Source organism: Plectropomus leopardus, chromosome 3 (genome assembly GCF_026936395.1).
Source record: "Plectropomus leopardus strain MGB_pleo_1.0 chromosome 3, ASM2693639v1, whole genome shotgun sequence".
Taxonomy (NCBI): domain Eukaryota; kingdom Metazoa; phylum Chordata; class Actinopteri; order Perciformes; family Serranidae; genus Plectropomus; species Plectropomus leopardus.
In genome coordinates this window covers 39861781-39876403 of record NC_142178.1, presented here as the reverse complement: position 1 = coordinate 39876403, position 14623 = coordinate 39861781, and the positions used below count along the sequence as shown (strand labels likewise).

Below are 14623 nucleotides of genomic sequence, written 5' to 3'. Positions count from 1 at the left end.
TTTTACATTTTTTTTTACGTGAAACGTCTTTAGTCAGTGTTTCCACTTCACTTAAATCTGCCGAGAAACAGACCGGTCCGGATATTTCAGCTCGCGGTGAAAACCTGAACAATGAATGAGGTTTGCTGTCAATCCTCTCATCTAACTTTAGGAGAGAGAATAAATAAACGTCATTTCTGAAAATGCTGAAGTGTCCTTCAGCAGTTACTGTTCGCCTGTAAAATAAAGAAAAGAGTCAAAATACTGTGGTACATTCCCTTTACTGATATTCAATGTCAATACATTGCATACAAGTGTATCACATAAAAAACTATCAACATCAGCATTTACAGCGTATATGTACACACAGTATGGCTTATGGAAAAGCAGTCAGAGGCGAGCGTCAAATACAAACCGTGTCCGGAAGACTTCAGCAACCAATCGCTTGATAGATTTGTTTAGGAAAATAAAAATCAGCTCGGAAATAAATCTGTTGAGCTGCCGGCGGGATAAAATATCCCCCATGGATGAATCATTTGTCTCAGTGGAAAAGAAAAAACTGACGGGTTAAATGTTTGAATTTGTGCTGATTCAAACAGAAAAACGGTCGTGAATAAAAAAATAGACACCATCACCTTCTAAGGCCACATCTCCGCTCTGATCGTTTATTTTCGGGTTTGCGGTCAGACTGAGAAATCAGCATCAGCTGCGGGTAAAATATGCAAACGGCTGCTCGATTAGTTTCACTCACCGGCCAAAAAACTGCAACAAAAATGTAAAATAAATGATCGGAGCAGAGCAGAGCGCTCACACGGAGACACACGCCGTCTCCTCAGACGGAAAAATAACCTTTCAGGTCACTTCAGACGAAGTTTAGGACAATAAGACACATTTTGGAATTCTGTGACGCTGCAGAAACTTTGGGAAAACTCCAAATTTGGGCATCATGACGAAAGCTCGTCTCTTATATTACACACAATCCTTCAACCAAAAGCTTCAATGGCACATTTCTGATTAAAATGAAAAGCTGCTCTCATCAGCGTCAGTGTGAATTCGTTTGAAACGTTTAAACTTCAGACATTCCTCAGAAAAAAACATTTAGTGTTTGTAAACTTGTTTTTGCAGTTTTGGAGTTTTTGTTCTTGAGTTTTGATGATCTATAGAAACGGTGTTTGTGTTTTCTTCGTGGTGACGTTTAAGTGTTGCAACCACGATGTCGTTGGTTTACAGATAACAGATTTTTGTTTGTGGTGATTTTATTTACGCTTCAAAACACAAAAGTGGAGTTCATCTGTGAAGATTATCATGCTGAACAAAACATGTAAGTATCATAAACTTGTGTTCATCACGGAGCTTATTTTTGGCGATAATCGAAAAATCCCGTTCAAAAAATCCCGTAAGGATTTTGACGAGGGAACCGGTGTGATGCTGACTTCCTGGTTGGCCTTAAAAAATACGTCATCCCTTAAGCGCTCGTTTAGGAAACATATGTACTATTTGGTTATTGACTGCACGCCACTCCCGGAGCACAGAGCGTACTCTGGGCACAGACGGAGCAGCAGAGCGTCTGAAGCAGCTGCTCCTCTCATCCATCGATCTGATCTGATCAGCTCTGAGTGGATCGACAGATCAATAAAATATCACGCTATCGAGCCGCGTTTGAGGAAGAAAAGAACTCAAAGAGCTCCGTCTGTGCTGCGTTCACGGACCCTCAAAAACTCCACCGTGATGAGCTCGAAAACGCCGCATGAGCCGCATCAAATTCACGACGACGCTGTCACATTTGGAAAAAAACGGTGGAATATTAGTGTGTACAAACGTGGTCACAGTCATGTGACTGATTCCAGTTTATGTGTTTTAGTGTCCTTAACCCTTTAAAACCTGAACAAAGTGATTTCTCTCAAAAGTACGGGGGAAAAAAAGCAATTTATCAAGAAACAACCCAAAAATGAGCAAATAACAAAATAAAAAGTTCTCAAAAACGATCAGAAAGAGGAATTTACCGGTCGGTTTCTGTCTTGGCTGTTTCACCTGATGCAGAAATGTATTTATTTACTTTGTTAAGTGAATGTCAAATATGTATTTCATTTATGATGTCAGTTATCAGTTATTAGTTGATGTTTGTCTGCAAGCGTCAAAAAAAAAATTTAAAAAGGGAAAATTAGCAAAAAAGCGAAATTAGAAGAAAAAAAAACGAAGAAAAGTCTCGAAGTGCTTTTAAACAATTATAAGAATTATGTAACATAATTTTAAATATATACTTAGGATAATTATAATCACCCCCCCCCCCCCGCAAAGTTGCTCATTGCCTTTTCTGTCGATCCAGGTTTCAAAGGGTTAAAGTTACAGAGGTTTTAGTGCTTTTTTTTTTTTTTGCTCCTCTCAAACTTCAAACAGTGTCAGAGTCACAGCGGGGGGGCACCACAAACTTATCATTTATTTTGCAACCTGAGCTTCAGATTTTCGTCAGTATAATATTTCCTGTTTTGCTCCTCGTTCTCGTTCATCTTTCTGTCTGTTAATTTTTTTAATTTATTTTTTGAGACTGTGATCATTTTTCGGCCGTAGTGCAAAACAACATCAGTGAACAAAAAGCAGTCAAACCCGTGTTAAAGCCTCGCTCTGCTCACCGACGACAAACTAACGTGTCCACCGTGCCGTTCACCTACAGTAACGATCATTTCCATTATTTATTCCTTTTATTTCTCTTAATAAATTCATTGTTTAGTAAAACGTCAGAAAATGAGTGAAAAATGCCCCCAATAATTCCCAAAATACAGTTTTATCTGACAGTTTAAAGACGTGGCGTTTGCAGTGATATCGAAGTGAGAAAAAATTCAAAAAGCTGAAAAAAGTGAGTGACTTTTTTTCTTTGATAAATAACGATTTAATTAATTGCCGTATAGTTTCAGCATTAAGCGCCGGCAGTGTTCATGTTTTTCAGTTTTACATGATGGAGATACTATAATACTATAAATACTGGAGTATCGTGTGTAAATATATGTAATATAGCTGTTTATTGCCACAGAGTAGTTAAGTTAAACTCTTTAAACAGAGCGCTGAATTACTAATTTCGACATTCATGATATATTCGGCACATGAACGAGGAGCTCGGCAGTGAGGTGTTGCTCTCACAGATGTCGGGAGGCTGCGGAGGAAACTGACCTGCACGTTTTCTTCGACCTTCTGAGGCGATTCTCCCGCACGGAGAAAAGGCACCGAGCAGCTCTTTAAAATCTTTTGGTTTTGTTGAAAATTGAATTTGGCCGTCAGGTCAGCCGGTGCCGTGGCTGCTGTACTCGAAGACGCCCTTCTTGAAGAACGGCGAGAATTCACAGATGGCGTGTTTGGTGAGATGGAGACCGCCGTCTGCGTCGGCTCGGAGAGGAGAGCTGGAGGACGACAGCATCACCCGGAACAAGTTCCTCAGATAACGCTGCGAAAAACACGAAAACAACGGCAGCTCAGAGCGACATTTCTGTTTGAGACAACACGCGAAGATCTGAGGTTTTATTTAAAAAAAAAAAAGATAATTCTGTTTTTTAGTCAGATCAAACAAACCGTCTGTTTGGGTAAGATATCTCAAAGTTTAAAGTTTTTGTACTTTTTTAAAAAATAGTTTGTTTTGATAATATATCTCAAAGTTTTTGTACTTTTTAAAAAAATAGTTTGTTTTGATAATATATCTCAAAGTTTTTAAATATTCATACTTTTTCTTTTTTTTTAACTGTGCACTGAAAGGAATATTTTGTTTTTAATGTTTATAAATTAATTTTAATTAATTAATATTTAATATTTATTATTTAACATAATATTTAATAATATTTTATATTTATAATATTAATATACTCAATTGCATATCTATTTAATTGCTTGTTTTGATAATATATCAAAAGTTTTTAAATATTCATACTGTTTTCTTTTTTTTTTAACTGTGCACTGAAAGGTATATTTTGTTTTTAATGGTTATAATATTTATTTTTAATTAATTAATATTTAATATTTATTATTTAATATAATATTTACTATTTATAATATTAATATACTCAATGGCATATCCATTAAATTGCTAGTTTTATTAATATATCTCAAAAGTTTTTAAATATTCATACTTTTTTCTTCTTTTTTTTTAACTGTGCACTGAAAGGAAAATTTTGTTTTTAATATTTGTTTTCAATCTTCTTTAGTTTCAGTTAGTTTCCAGCGTGGATTTGTTTGTTTCAATTTAGTTTTTATTATTTTCATAAGAAAAAAAACTAATTAAACTTAACAAAACGAATAAAATGTCTTACCTCCAAGTGATTCCGGCGTTCGGCGACCATCCGCTCGTCTCTGTTCCCAAACAGTTTTTTGGGAGGAAACTCGAGAGCCGCCAGCTGAAACGGAGAACGTCACAAACTTCAGTGACATCAGATAAAGAGACTTGTCCCCGGCAAAGTGTCTCAACAGACCCGATTATGGAGGACTGAAACCAACAAAATCAAAAATAAATAAATGTCTTAAAAAATGAAAATGCCAATATTTATTTAATTCACCATTTTATTTATCAGTTTATTCATATTCATTTGCTTATTTATTTTTGTATTATAGTTGACTTTGCTAAATTAATTCCCATGTTTATTTAATTTCCCATTTTATTTTCTATTTTGCATATTTATTTATTCATTTTTACATTTATTTATTAATGTAATTGTTTCTGCATTTATTATTTATACGAGTAATTACACAAATAAATAAATACATTCAGAAATGAATAAATAAATATGTAAAATAGAAAATAAAATTGGGAAATTAAATAAATAGGAGATTTATAAGCAAAGTGGAAAATAATTCATAAATAAATAAGCAGATAAATATAAAAATGAATACATTGATTAAAAAAAATGGAAAATTAAATAAATATTGGCATTTGTGGTGTTTAATAATGCATAAATATAAAAGCAAATAAATATATAAATGAAAAAAATAATTCATAAAATGGAAAATTAAATGGGGAAAATGAGTAAACTGATAAAAAAAAGGAAAATTAAATAAATATTGGCATTTTCATTTATTTATATATAAGTTTATTTATTTGTTATTCATTTTGTCGGTTTTAGTCCTCCGTAGGCGATGGCCATGAAAGCAGATCAAAGTGTCTCACCTCTGGATATTTGAATTTGAGGCTCTTGTGCATTTCCCGGAAGCGACTGTAGCGTCTGAACACAGTCCACGTCTCGTCCATCACGGTGATCTGATCGAGAATTAAAACGCAGAGATCAAAAACACGAAAAACGTCACAGCGTAAACGACTCATGACGACGATGAAGAAGAAAGCCGAGCGAACTCACCTTCACCTCAAACTCAAAGTGCTCGTCCTTCCCCTGCCCGCGGAGAACGTAACGAGGAATGCTGACTCTGACGGGCTCCTGGACGCCGTCGAAGCTCGCCACGAGAGAGCGAGACACCAGGTGCTGCAGAGAAAATCACCGGGACAAGAGACGAAGAAGAGGAGGAGAGGAAAGGATTGACCAAACAGAAATTACAATAACTGCTGTGAATTAATTTCCTGAATTTGATTTGAGAACGATTAACTGTGATCAACAAATATAACGAATACAATGACAATCAGAGAAAGTTCGATCTTTATTATCCTGTTTACACAATTAATATAATTCTAATTTTTTTAAGGAACATTAAACATCGTTACTTTAAATATATACTCGTAATATTTCATCTGTTATAAACAATTCCTCATTTTATTCAAGTAATCAGATTACAATCATTTTTCTTAAAGTGCAAGTTGCTAAAATTTAGAGCAAACTGTGCGATTAAGTGACATCAACATTTGCACCAAAAAATCAAGAAAAATCAAAATTCAAACAAGAATCGTCAACATGACTAAAAGCTGTAAACGGACACAGTCAAAAAAATGATTAATGTCATTAAAATTCCTTTTAAATAATGTAAAAAAATTAGTTGAAACAATTTTATTTTTATGAGTAATTAACTTAAAACGTGTGTTCATAAATACAGTTGTTAATACAAAACACTTTGGAAACTCTTTTAGATAATGTGGAAACAACTAAACTTGTGTCTGTTATCAACTTTTGTGCTCACAATTGTGGTAATTAAGTATTTAATTTTTCCATATTTCTGAACACATAAAATTTAGTTGATTGCTTATTAAAATTAAGTTTTTAACATTATTTAAAAGGCATTTTAAAGTGTTATGTACTTTTACCATAATTACACATTTTTAAGTTAATTACTAGTGAACATTTAATTGGTCCAACACATTTTTTCTACTTTATTTAAAAGGCATTTTAAACTGTTTTATTTCAAAACCACAACTGTTTATTCTCATTAATTGATAAATTAATGACTAAATTTTAGGTACAGAAATTACGAGATTACAGCTGGTACATTCAATACTGTCTGTGCTTCATCGTCTCTAAAGACAATCTTTACAACTTTGTGGCAAAATCACACAATTACATCAGAATAACAGGCTGAAAGGTTTATAAAATGTTTTTAAAAATTTTTTAAAATACTTTCAGATGTGCCCATTTTAACGAACAAATTACTTTTTCAGAGAATATCTTTTTTTTTTTGTCCGTCAAATGGGATTAACTTTTACTCGACACATCTTAAAGTAAATGAGGTGGCTGGTTATTTCTTTTTTTTAAAAAGTTCATTCTCAGATAACGTAGGTAAGGACTTTTGTGTCCACCGAAGCGTTTTGTTCCCAGCTAAAATCGCGGTGCTCTGCATGAAGCGTGCAGCTGGAAGCGTTTGAGAGCACGTTAAAGGCGATTCGCAATATCCAAATCACTAAACATGTCGGCACACAGTAGAGTACCTGCTCTGGAGGAGGGGGACGCTGAGGCACGTGGGGAGAGAGGGACAGACCGCCGGTCTGTGTGGGTTTAGGAGAGTAAACATGTATTTGTATATACAGTATATTAACCCTTTAACACCTGGAGTGAATCAGTGTTCTTTTGCTGCCTTCAGATGCCTTTCACGTGCATCTAAACCTCTGAAACCTGAGAAAATTGGTCTAATTTCTTTTTGAAAACATGAAAAAATGCCAACAAGAGATTTGGCAAGAAATGTCCTGCAAATTGAAGAAAAAAAAAAAGAAAATTGAAGAAGGTGAAGAAAAAATACTTGAAAATTATCTAGGTGTGATAGTTAGATATTATTTTTTAAAAGAAAATGTCCAGAAAATATAAATCTTACACTTACATGTTTAGAAATTATGTTCCAGAAAAAAAAAACAAATTTTTTTCTAAATTTAATTTCTTTTTTTGCGCACATTTTCAGGTAATTATCTTGTAACTTTTTACGAATTCCTTGCTAATTTTTTGTCCATGTTATGTTGCTCCTTGTCTTCTCCCCATGCTTTTAAAAAATAGATCAGGCCAATTTGCTCACATTTAAACAGTTGACAGATTTCTCCTCCATTAATTCATGTTTCTCACGTGGTATTTGTCCCTCCTCCACCATGATTGACAGCTCAAGCGACAGTGACGAGCGCAGCCTTTTCTCCAAAGCTGTAGATATTTCAACACCCTGCACTGAGGGGAAAAAAACCCACGACGTGCAGTGCTCAGTACAGAGTAGTTTGTAGTGCAGCGTAAATACACGGTGCTCCCGTATCAGAAAAAAACGCTTTGGTGGACACGGCTCCTCAGGTGTGTAACTCAGGTACAAAGATGATTAATTAAGATGGCAGCTTCTGAGGTGCAGCCAAAAGACAACTTCCAGGACTGACTGCTGGAACGAGAGACGGAGGCCACATCAGCCGAACCTCGTCTGAACTCCAGCTTCTTTCGAGTTTGGGGTTTCTGAGTTGTAAACGTGATATCGACCACCAGACAGCTGTCACTCTGCCTCACGAGCAGGCATCTGATGTCTGAACGCCTGCGGACTTCAAGGCCTTGAAACTGGGGCTGGGCAGGGACCAGACTGGAGCCCCGAGGTACCGGGTGAAAGACGCCGTCCTCCCGGAGAAGAGCCACATGAGTGTCGGTCAGGAGGAACTGAAAAATGGCGTCCTGATGCATGCTGGTAGAGTTCTGGACCTTGACGCTGGTGTAGAGCAAAGGACAAATATTTGCCAAAGAAGGTTTGCCAGGACCATCCATGTTCCCGTGGATGATGTAGAGCAGGTCTGCGAGGACTCGTTTGAATCTGGAGGTGATGTGAAGACCGTTGTCCAGGACGATGTCGGGAACCGTCGAAGTCCAATCCAAGGACAGGACCATGAGGTCATCAGACAGTAATGGGTGATCTTCAGTCCCTTCAGAGAACCTTTCAGGAGAAACCACCTTCAGCAGAGTCTTGCAGAACTCCTGGGTAAGCTCTTTGCTGTGGGTAAAGATGACCAGAATGGTGTCTTCGATACAATCAATCAGGCGGACATGCTGCCCTGCCAAACTAATCTGGACTTTCTTGATTTCCAGGAGATTAAAATGGTGACATACAGCTAAAGTGTCTCCCAATTTCGTTTTACTTGACAACACCGTGATGTCCTTTTTCGACAAAAGCAAACAGCCAGGCGTCGGGGTCGGCTGCTTTCTGTTGGCAGTCTTGAGCCAGAAGATACTCTGAAGTTTGTTGATTCTCATTCGAGGAACCAGAGATTCCAACTTTTCTAGCATCTTCCGGGATGAAAGTGACTGCAGCTGGGACAAGGCTAGAGGCAGCTGGACCAGCTTCTGATAAAACATTTCAGGACATGTATTTTTGACAGACGCCACAGAGCCTTCGGGCCATCCCGAGACGCCTGGGATCGTGGAAATGCCGCTTTTCTGAAGAAGACTTAGGGTGCCATCCCTTGATTGATCAGCCAAACTGACTTGTTTGTTTTTCACAAGGGTACAAGGTTCTGACTCTGGTTTAAGTTCAGCTGAAGTAATCAGTGGTTGCTCTGCCAGACTGGCTTTGCCTTCTGCAAGAATGCAAGGTTCTGGTTCTGGTTTAGGCTCTACTGAAGTTATCAGTGGCTGCTCTTGTAAAATGGCTTTGTTTTCTGCAAAGATGCAAGGCTCTGGCTTCGGTTTAAGCTGCATTGGATGAATCGGTCGCACCTCCATCAAACTATCTTTGTTTTCTTCAAGGATGCAAGGTTCTTGCTCCGGTTTAAGCTCAGCTGAATTCATCCGTGGACGCTCTGCCAAACTGGGTTTGTTTTCTGCGAGGATGCAAGGCTCTGGCTCAGATTTAAGCTGCATTCGATGGATCAGTGGCAGCTCTTTGGACATCATGGTCACATACTGAGAGACAGCAACTTTCATTTCACCTGTTCGGACTTTTTGCATAATGTCACGTGTGTCTTGAAGCCTTCTACCGGCGTCTTTGTAAACCTCAGACAGCTTTCCAGCAAAATACCACAAAACATAGCTACCATTGGCTGCCACTTTCCCAGCTACTGTGCCTGTCTCTTGTTTTATTTGGGCATAAAGAGAGTTCTTCGACTCCTGCTTGGAATTGATGTAACTATTGACAGAATTTTGCAACTCTGACGATTGATCATTGGGAAGATCTGAATCTTCTACGACCCCTGAGTCATATGTTTGGTTCTGGACTTCTTCTTCAGAGTGTCCATTTTCCAGCAGCTCCTTTGTTCTATCTTCGGTCTTTTCTTCATTATCACCAGGGACACAGAAGTCAGAATCTTTTCTTTTCTTACAGGTTATATTCTCGTTTTCATCAAATTTGTTAGTAACTGCGACACAAAACTTGTGTCGTCCAATGTCCAGACGATCAAGTTCACAAACATCTCGGTCTAATTCTCCTAGAGGGATATTCACTCCTCCCTGCCACCATTTGTTTTTGTTGCCACCTGCGTGAGACCCTTCCTCTTTTTCAATCAAGGCTTCAGATGCGGACTCCAGTTTTCCTTCTCTGTGAAGCTTCAAGAGGCTCTTATTTGGTTCTTCGAACACATTTTCATGGATGTGAAGAGGGGAGTTTGCCTCGAGCTCCAGGGCAGGCAGGAAGCCAGACCACAACCCGCAGGCTTTCTGTGTGCACAAGGGGGGAGTCCATGACTACATCGTCAAGAAGGATGTGAAGGCTCTTTGAATTACACCGAAGTCCATAATCCACCCCAATGAGAATTACAGGTTCTCCATCACCAGGTGCACAGGTGAGTTGTAAGTGATTCGAAATTAACAGTGTGAAGAGGTTTGGCATGCAAATTAAATGACAAGTGTACAAAAAATACAACCTTTACTTCTTTTTTAAAGCTTAAATTCAAATCAAACGTGGGCAAAGACACATTCGTGACCATTTTTGTGACTTGATGGATGGTCTTCGCAGAAAGCCTACATTTCGATTTTAAATTTCTGGATCAAACTCCACCGATCCAGCACCTTATCTGACTGGGCGGAAAAAGTCGTCTGCAAATACTGTTTTACCCATGTCTGATTCCACGTTGTATGAAATGAAGTTCGATGAACTGACACTGAAATTTTGTTGTTTACTTTTCTATGCTGGCATGCTAAAGAAGATAACAGAGTACCCCAGTAATGAGTCCTAAAACCCAAAAATTGGTTAACATTTCAGCACCTCCAGTTCCCTCGACTCAAAGTCAATGGCTTTTTTGAGTGTGTTTTTGGTTGGATGTCTGAAATAAGGTCTGCGGTTAACACAAACTTAAGACACTTTAACATTTTTGTTCTATAACATAAAATTCGTCAGTAAATACCTGACTGTGAACTTTGAAGGAAGATGCTAAAAAGTTGCTAAATGAGACTACCTAACGTCATCATGCTGCGCTGAACACGTCTTTACAGACTTGTTGTGGCTCTAAATTAAGTCATGTGACCTTGGTGTAGCTCATTTATTGCCCAAAGTTAGCTTTTTACTCCTAGTGATGACATTGAAGCTTCAAAAATCCCAAAAGTGATATTCATTTATGAAGATAATCTTGCTGAACGAAACCTCTAAGTATCATAAATGTCTGTTTGCCAAAGAGCTTTTTCCTTTATACTATCCCAAAAATCCCATGGAAAAATCCCACAGGTTTTTTTGACAAAAGAATCGGATCCAAAATTTGCCTTTTCATTCTTCATCTCTCAAAATAAAAGCCAAAACAAACTGATGTGACTCATAATAGTGATCGGATGATAACAGAAAATGTATCTGTCTGTGACGGTTTCTCAAACCTGAAGATTCAAAATTACATTGAGTTGTTCAAGGAATTGAGTGTAGATTTTATTTCATATTTTCCATGCATATTTAGCAGGATTAAAGATTTTTTAATGATTAAAACTGTAATAACCCCAAAACCAAAATAAGATCTTGTCTCACCTCATATTTGAGCCTCCTTGGATTAATGTTTTGCAGCTTTTCATCATCCTGAAAACAATGAAACTTAACATCAACTCTCAGTATTATTAAAACATCAAATATACACTATTAACTCTTAATCTGCAAAATGACAAGCAGCATTTTTTAATCAATAACCCAAAAATTTAGATTATACTTCATGACGACGGGAGAAAATAACAAAACCATCAACAAAACCAGGACAAATTAAAAACCAGGTGGTGAAGAACCCAATTAATTAAAGAGCTGCAAACCAAACAGATTGATAGAAGTGGGAATGAGTCGATCCAGGAGCGTTTTTTGGGAGAGTCATGCAGATTACAGAGCGGGGAAAGTCTCAAACAGAGCAGGAGGATCCTGGTCTTACCTCATCTGTTAATCTAACAGAGCTACAGTCACTAGCTTCTTCCTCCTCCTGCAGGGTTAAAGAGCTAAATATCAGTCCTACACAGAGAAAGACGCTTGAACTGCACTGTCACTGGACCTGCTGCACTTCTTATATCACGCTTTACTTTTACGAGCCAAATATACATTTTACAGTGGAAATAAAGCCACGTAAATGGGCCTCATGCAAGAAACAACACATGAGCACATTTTGCCTGTATCCAGGATTTGGTCTTATTTTGTTAGTACCCACTGATTTTGGGGATTCACCAGCGTTTTCTCATTTTTGCTCTTCTCTTAGGTAAGGCCCGTTTCACACAGCACGCCTCGGCAGAGCGTGACTTCAGCCTCGCCGAACTGCAGCGTGCTTCATGCTTGTGGTGTTCACACATGCAGTGCTGTTGCAGCGTTGCTGCAGCGTTGTTGCAGCGTTGTTGCAGCATTGTTGCAGCGTTGTTGCAGCATTGTTGCAGCGTTGTTGCAGCGTTGTTGCTGTGTTGTTGCTGCCTGCTGCTATTAGTACTGTAAATCTATATTAATAAACACATATTCCACTCATTTATGAAGTCGTGCAGCTACTGCATTTCCAACAACACAATGCTGTAAATGTTTCAAAATAAAATGCCTTGTATCAGCAACTGATGGGATTCTGTCCACAGAGACGCTGCCAGAGGGCTTTTGTTTTGAAAGGGAAGCAGGGAAGTTTGAGTAAAACAGACGTCTTTGTATTTCTTCATCTCTTCATCATCAAAGCACCATCGTCACTGTTTCTGCTGACAAACGCACACGGAAAAAAAACGGCGAGCCACCGTTTCGTGCTGTGTGAAACCGGCCTAAGAGAGAATTTTAGGAGTCCAGAGCACTCAAACCAGGATAAGAAATAAATAATTCGATTTAACGGTCAACAAAAAGTTGTCCACCACAAGGCAAAATAAGCTTTATATTTGGAAAACGTTTTAAAAATGCATGAATATCATTTAATCAAATTTAGACGAGGTTTTAGAGTCATTATAATGACTGGATTATTCATTTTCATGGCTAAAGAAACACTTTATATAATATAAATAAACTACAAATACTATTCTTGGTGCACTGATCCTGATTACTGTAACTGCGTCTCTGCTGAGCAGTGGTGAAATCTCAGTACATTTACTCAAGTACTGCACTTAAGTAGAAATCTGAGGTTACTTTTACATTACTTGTGTATTTTAATGTCGTGCCACTTTCTTCTTCTACTCCACAAAACTTCAGAGGGAAACACTGTACTTTCTACTCCATTACTATTATAACAAACCAAAAATATGAACATATACAAGTGCAGGTGAAACAGTAAGTTGATTATTTAGGAAATTAATTGGCAACTATTTCTCTCCTGTAAACCACTTTTCATGCAAAAATAACATTTCATGGTTCCAGCTTCTCATATATACTGTATGTATGAGAAGCAGGAAAATATGAACCTATTTTTATTTTTTATTTTACAAATCACAATCTTGACTTTTAACTGAGCATTTATAGATTTTTATCTGCTGCCCATAGGTGCGAAATATTCAGGACTGGGACAGATAATTTAATCATGAACAACATCAAAAACATGACTGTGTACAAGCACAAAATATTCACGTTTTTGCCAATATTACAAAAAAACCCCAATATTCCTACAAAGCTGTTTACATGGCTGATAAATATTAATATACTACTAATGTTACTGTTTACACGCAGCCGTGTATACTCTGATTAACGTGTCCGAACATGTCGTTCATCACATTAAAATATAGGAACTGGAACGACTGTCACTTGTGCCGCGATTATTTTTAAGTTTTCCAGCGGCGGCAGACGACGGTGCGAACACAACCTCTCTGTCTTATTCATTCAGCGACAGTGATAACTACAGCTAATATCATCTATAATGGCAGTGAGCTGATGTTTTAGTTTAAGACTCAAGTTAAGTTAAGAAACTGTTCCTGTGTCGGCTGGTTTGGATGCAGAGTTGTAAAAAATCAGCAGCACCTAAATGAAAAAAGTGAAAAAGCGCTGATCTCTTACCCGGAGAGACTCGCAGGACAGAGACAGATCCATGCTGCTGCTGCCGTTAAGAAGATTCATCTTGCGCAACCTTCGCTGGACCTCCTCTTCAATGTACGCATTTATCCTGGAAAAAACGAAGACAATGAGGAGCCAACATAAGAAACAACTGGAGGTATTTATTTAGTTATTAAAGTGTGAGGAAAGTATAACAGTTAACCCCTTTAGGGACAGTTTGGTGCACTTTACCTGCTTTTCATTCTTCCTGTTGTGATAACTGTGTGTGTGTTGATGCATGTGTCCTAAATGTAGTCCAGATTGTGTATTTGAGTGTAATCAGTGAATTTGCAGCTCAGCTCCTACAATAAGTCTAAAACACACTGTGGAAACTAAATAGTTACATTCAGACTGTTCAGGTCCAAAAATGCTCCATTGAAACCCATTCAAACTGACATTTTTGATCCCACAGCCATCAGAGCAGAAAAACAGGACTTGTATTATTTCTGGGTGTCATTCTGGGCTTTTGACTCTGAATTTGTCATTTTGACTATTTTCCACCTGATGAGGTCATTTTGACCATATTTGGTATATGGAGGAAATACATGCTATTTCCACTAGAGATTGAAAATAATTTTTTTTTCTCAAATAAAACATAGTTGCATCATGACAAAAACCTGAAATTTAAAGGGTTAAAATTCTTAAAATTAATGAGTATTAGATATTTATGATAAGGACTGATGTTGGTTAAAAAAATAAACTCAATAAAAGTAGAAAATCATATTAAAGTATAATATTTTTATAGCCTGATCTTGAAGGGCGTATTTTGTGTGCAGAGCGGTTTGAGTGTGTGTATATTAAAATGGGCCCTAAAGGGTTAAATATTTGAGGCGGCTCCTGCAGAGTGAGCACTCAGGGC

The 14623-nt window shown here is 37.6% G+C and overlaps 1 protein-coding gene across 7 annotated transcripts in view; it reads right to left on the bottom strand.

The window, feature by feature from the left end:
• Window positions 1–241: 241 nt before the first annotated feature.
• kif16ba (kinesin family member 16Ba) overlaps window positions 242–14623 on the bottom strand; it is a 34487-nt gene continuing 20105 nt past the window's right edge. For 2 of the 7 annotated variants that reach the window (XM_088075136.1, XM_088075137.1), the window contains 6 exons: window positions 13729–13834; window positions 11281–11328; window positions 5310–5432; window positions 5123–5212; window positions 4272–4355; window positions 242–3415 (listed from right to left, as the gene is read on the bottom strand). In XM_088075136.1, coding sequence (XP_087931262.1) covers window positions 3254–3415; window positions 4272–4355; window positions 5123–5212; window positions 5310–5432; window positions 11281–11328; window positions 13729–13834 — 613 coding nt within the window. In that variant the 3' untranslated portion in view covers window positions 242–3253. Of the gene's footprint in view, window positions 3416–4271; window positions 4356–5122; window positions 5213–5309; window positions 5433–5586; window positions 9990–11280; window positions 11329–11665; window positions 11714–13728; window positions 13835–14623 lie in introns of those variants that run through there. The other 5 variants (XM_088075131.1, XM_088075132.1, XM_088075133.1 and 2 more) reach the window with 3 other exon arrangements.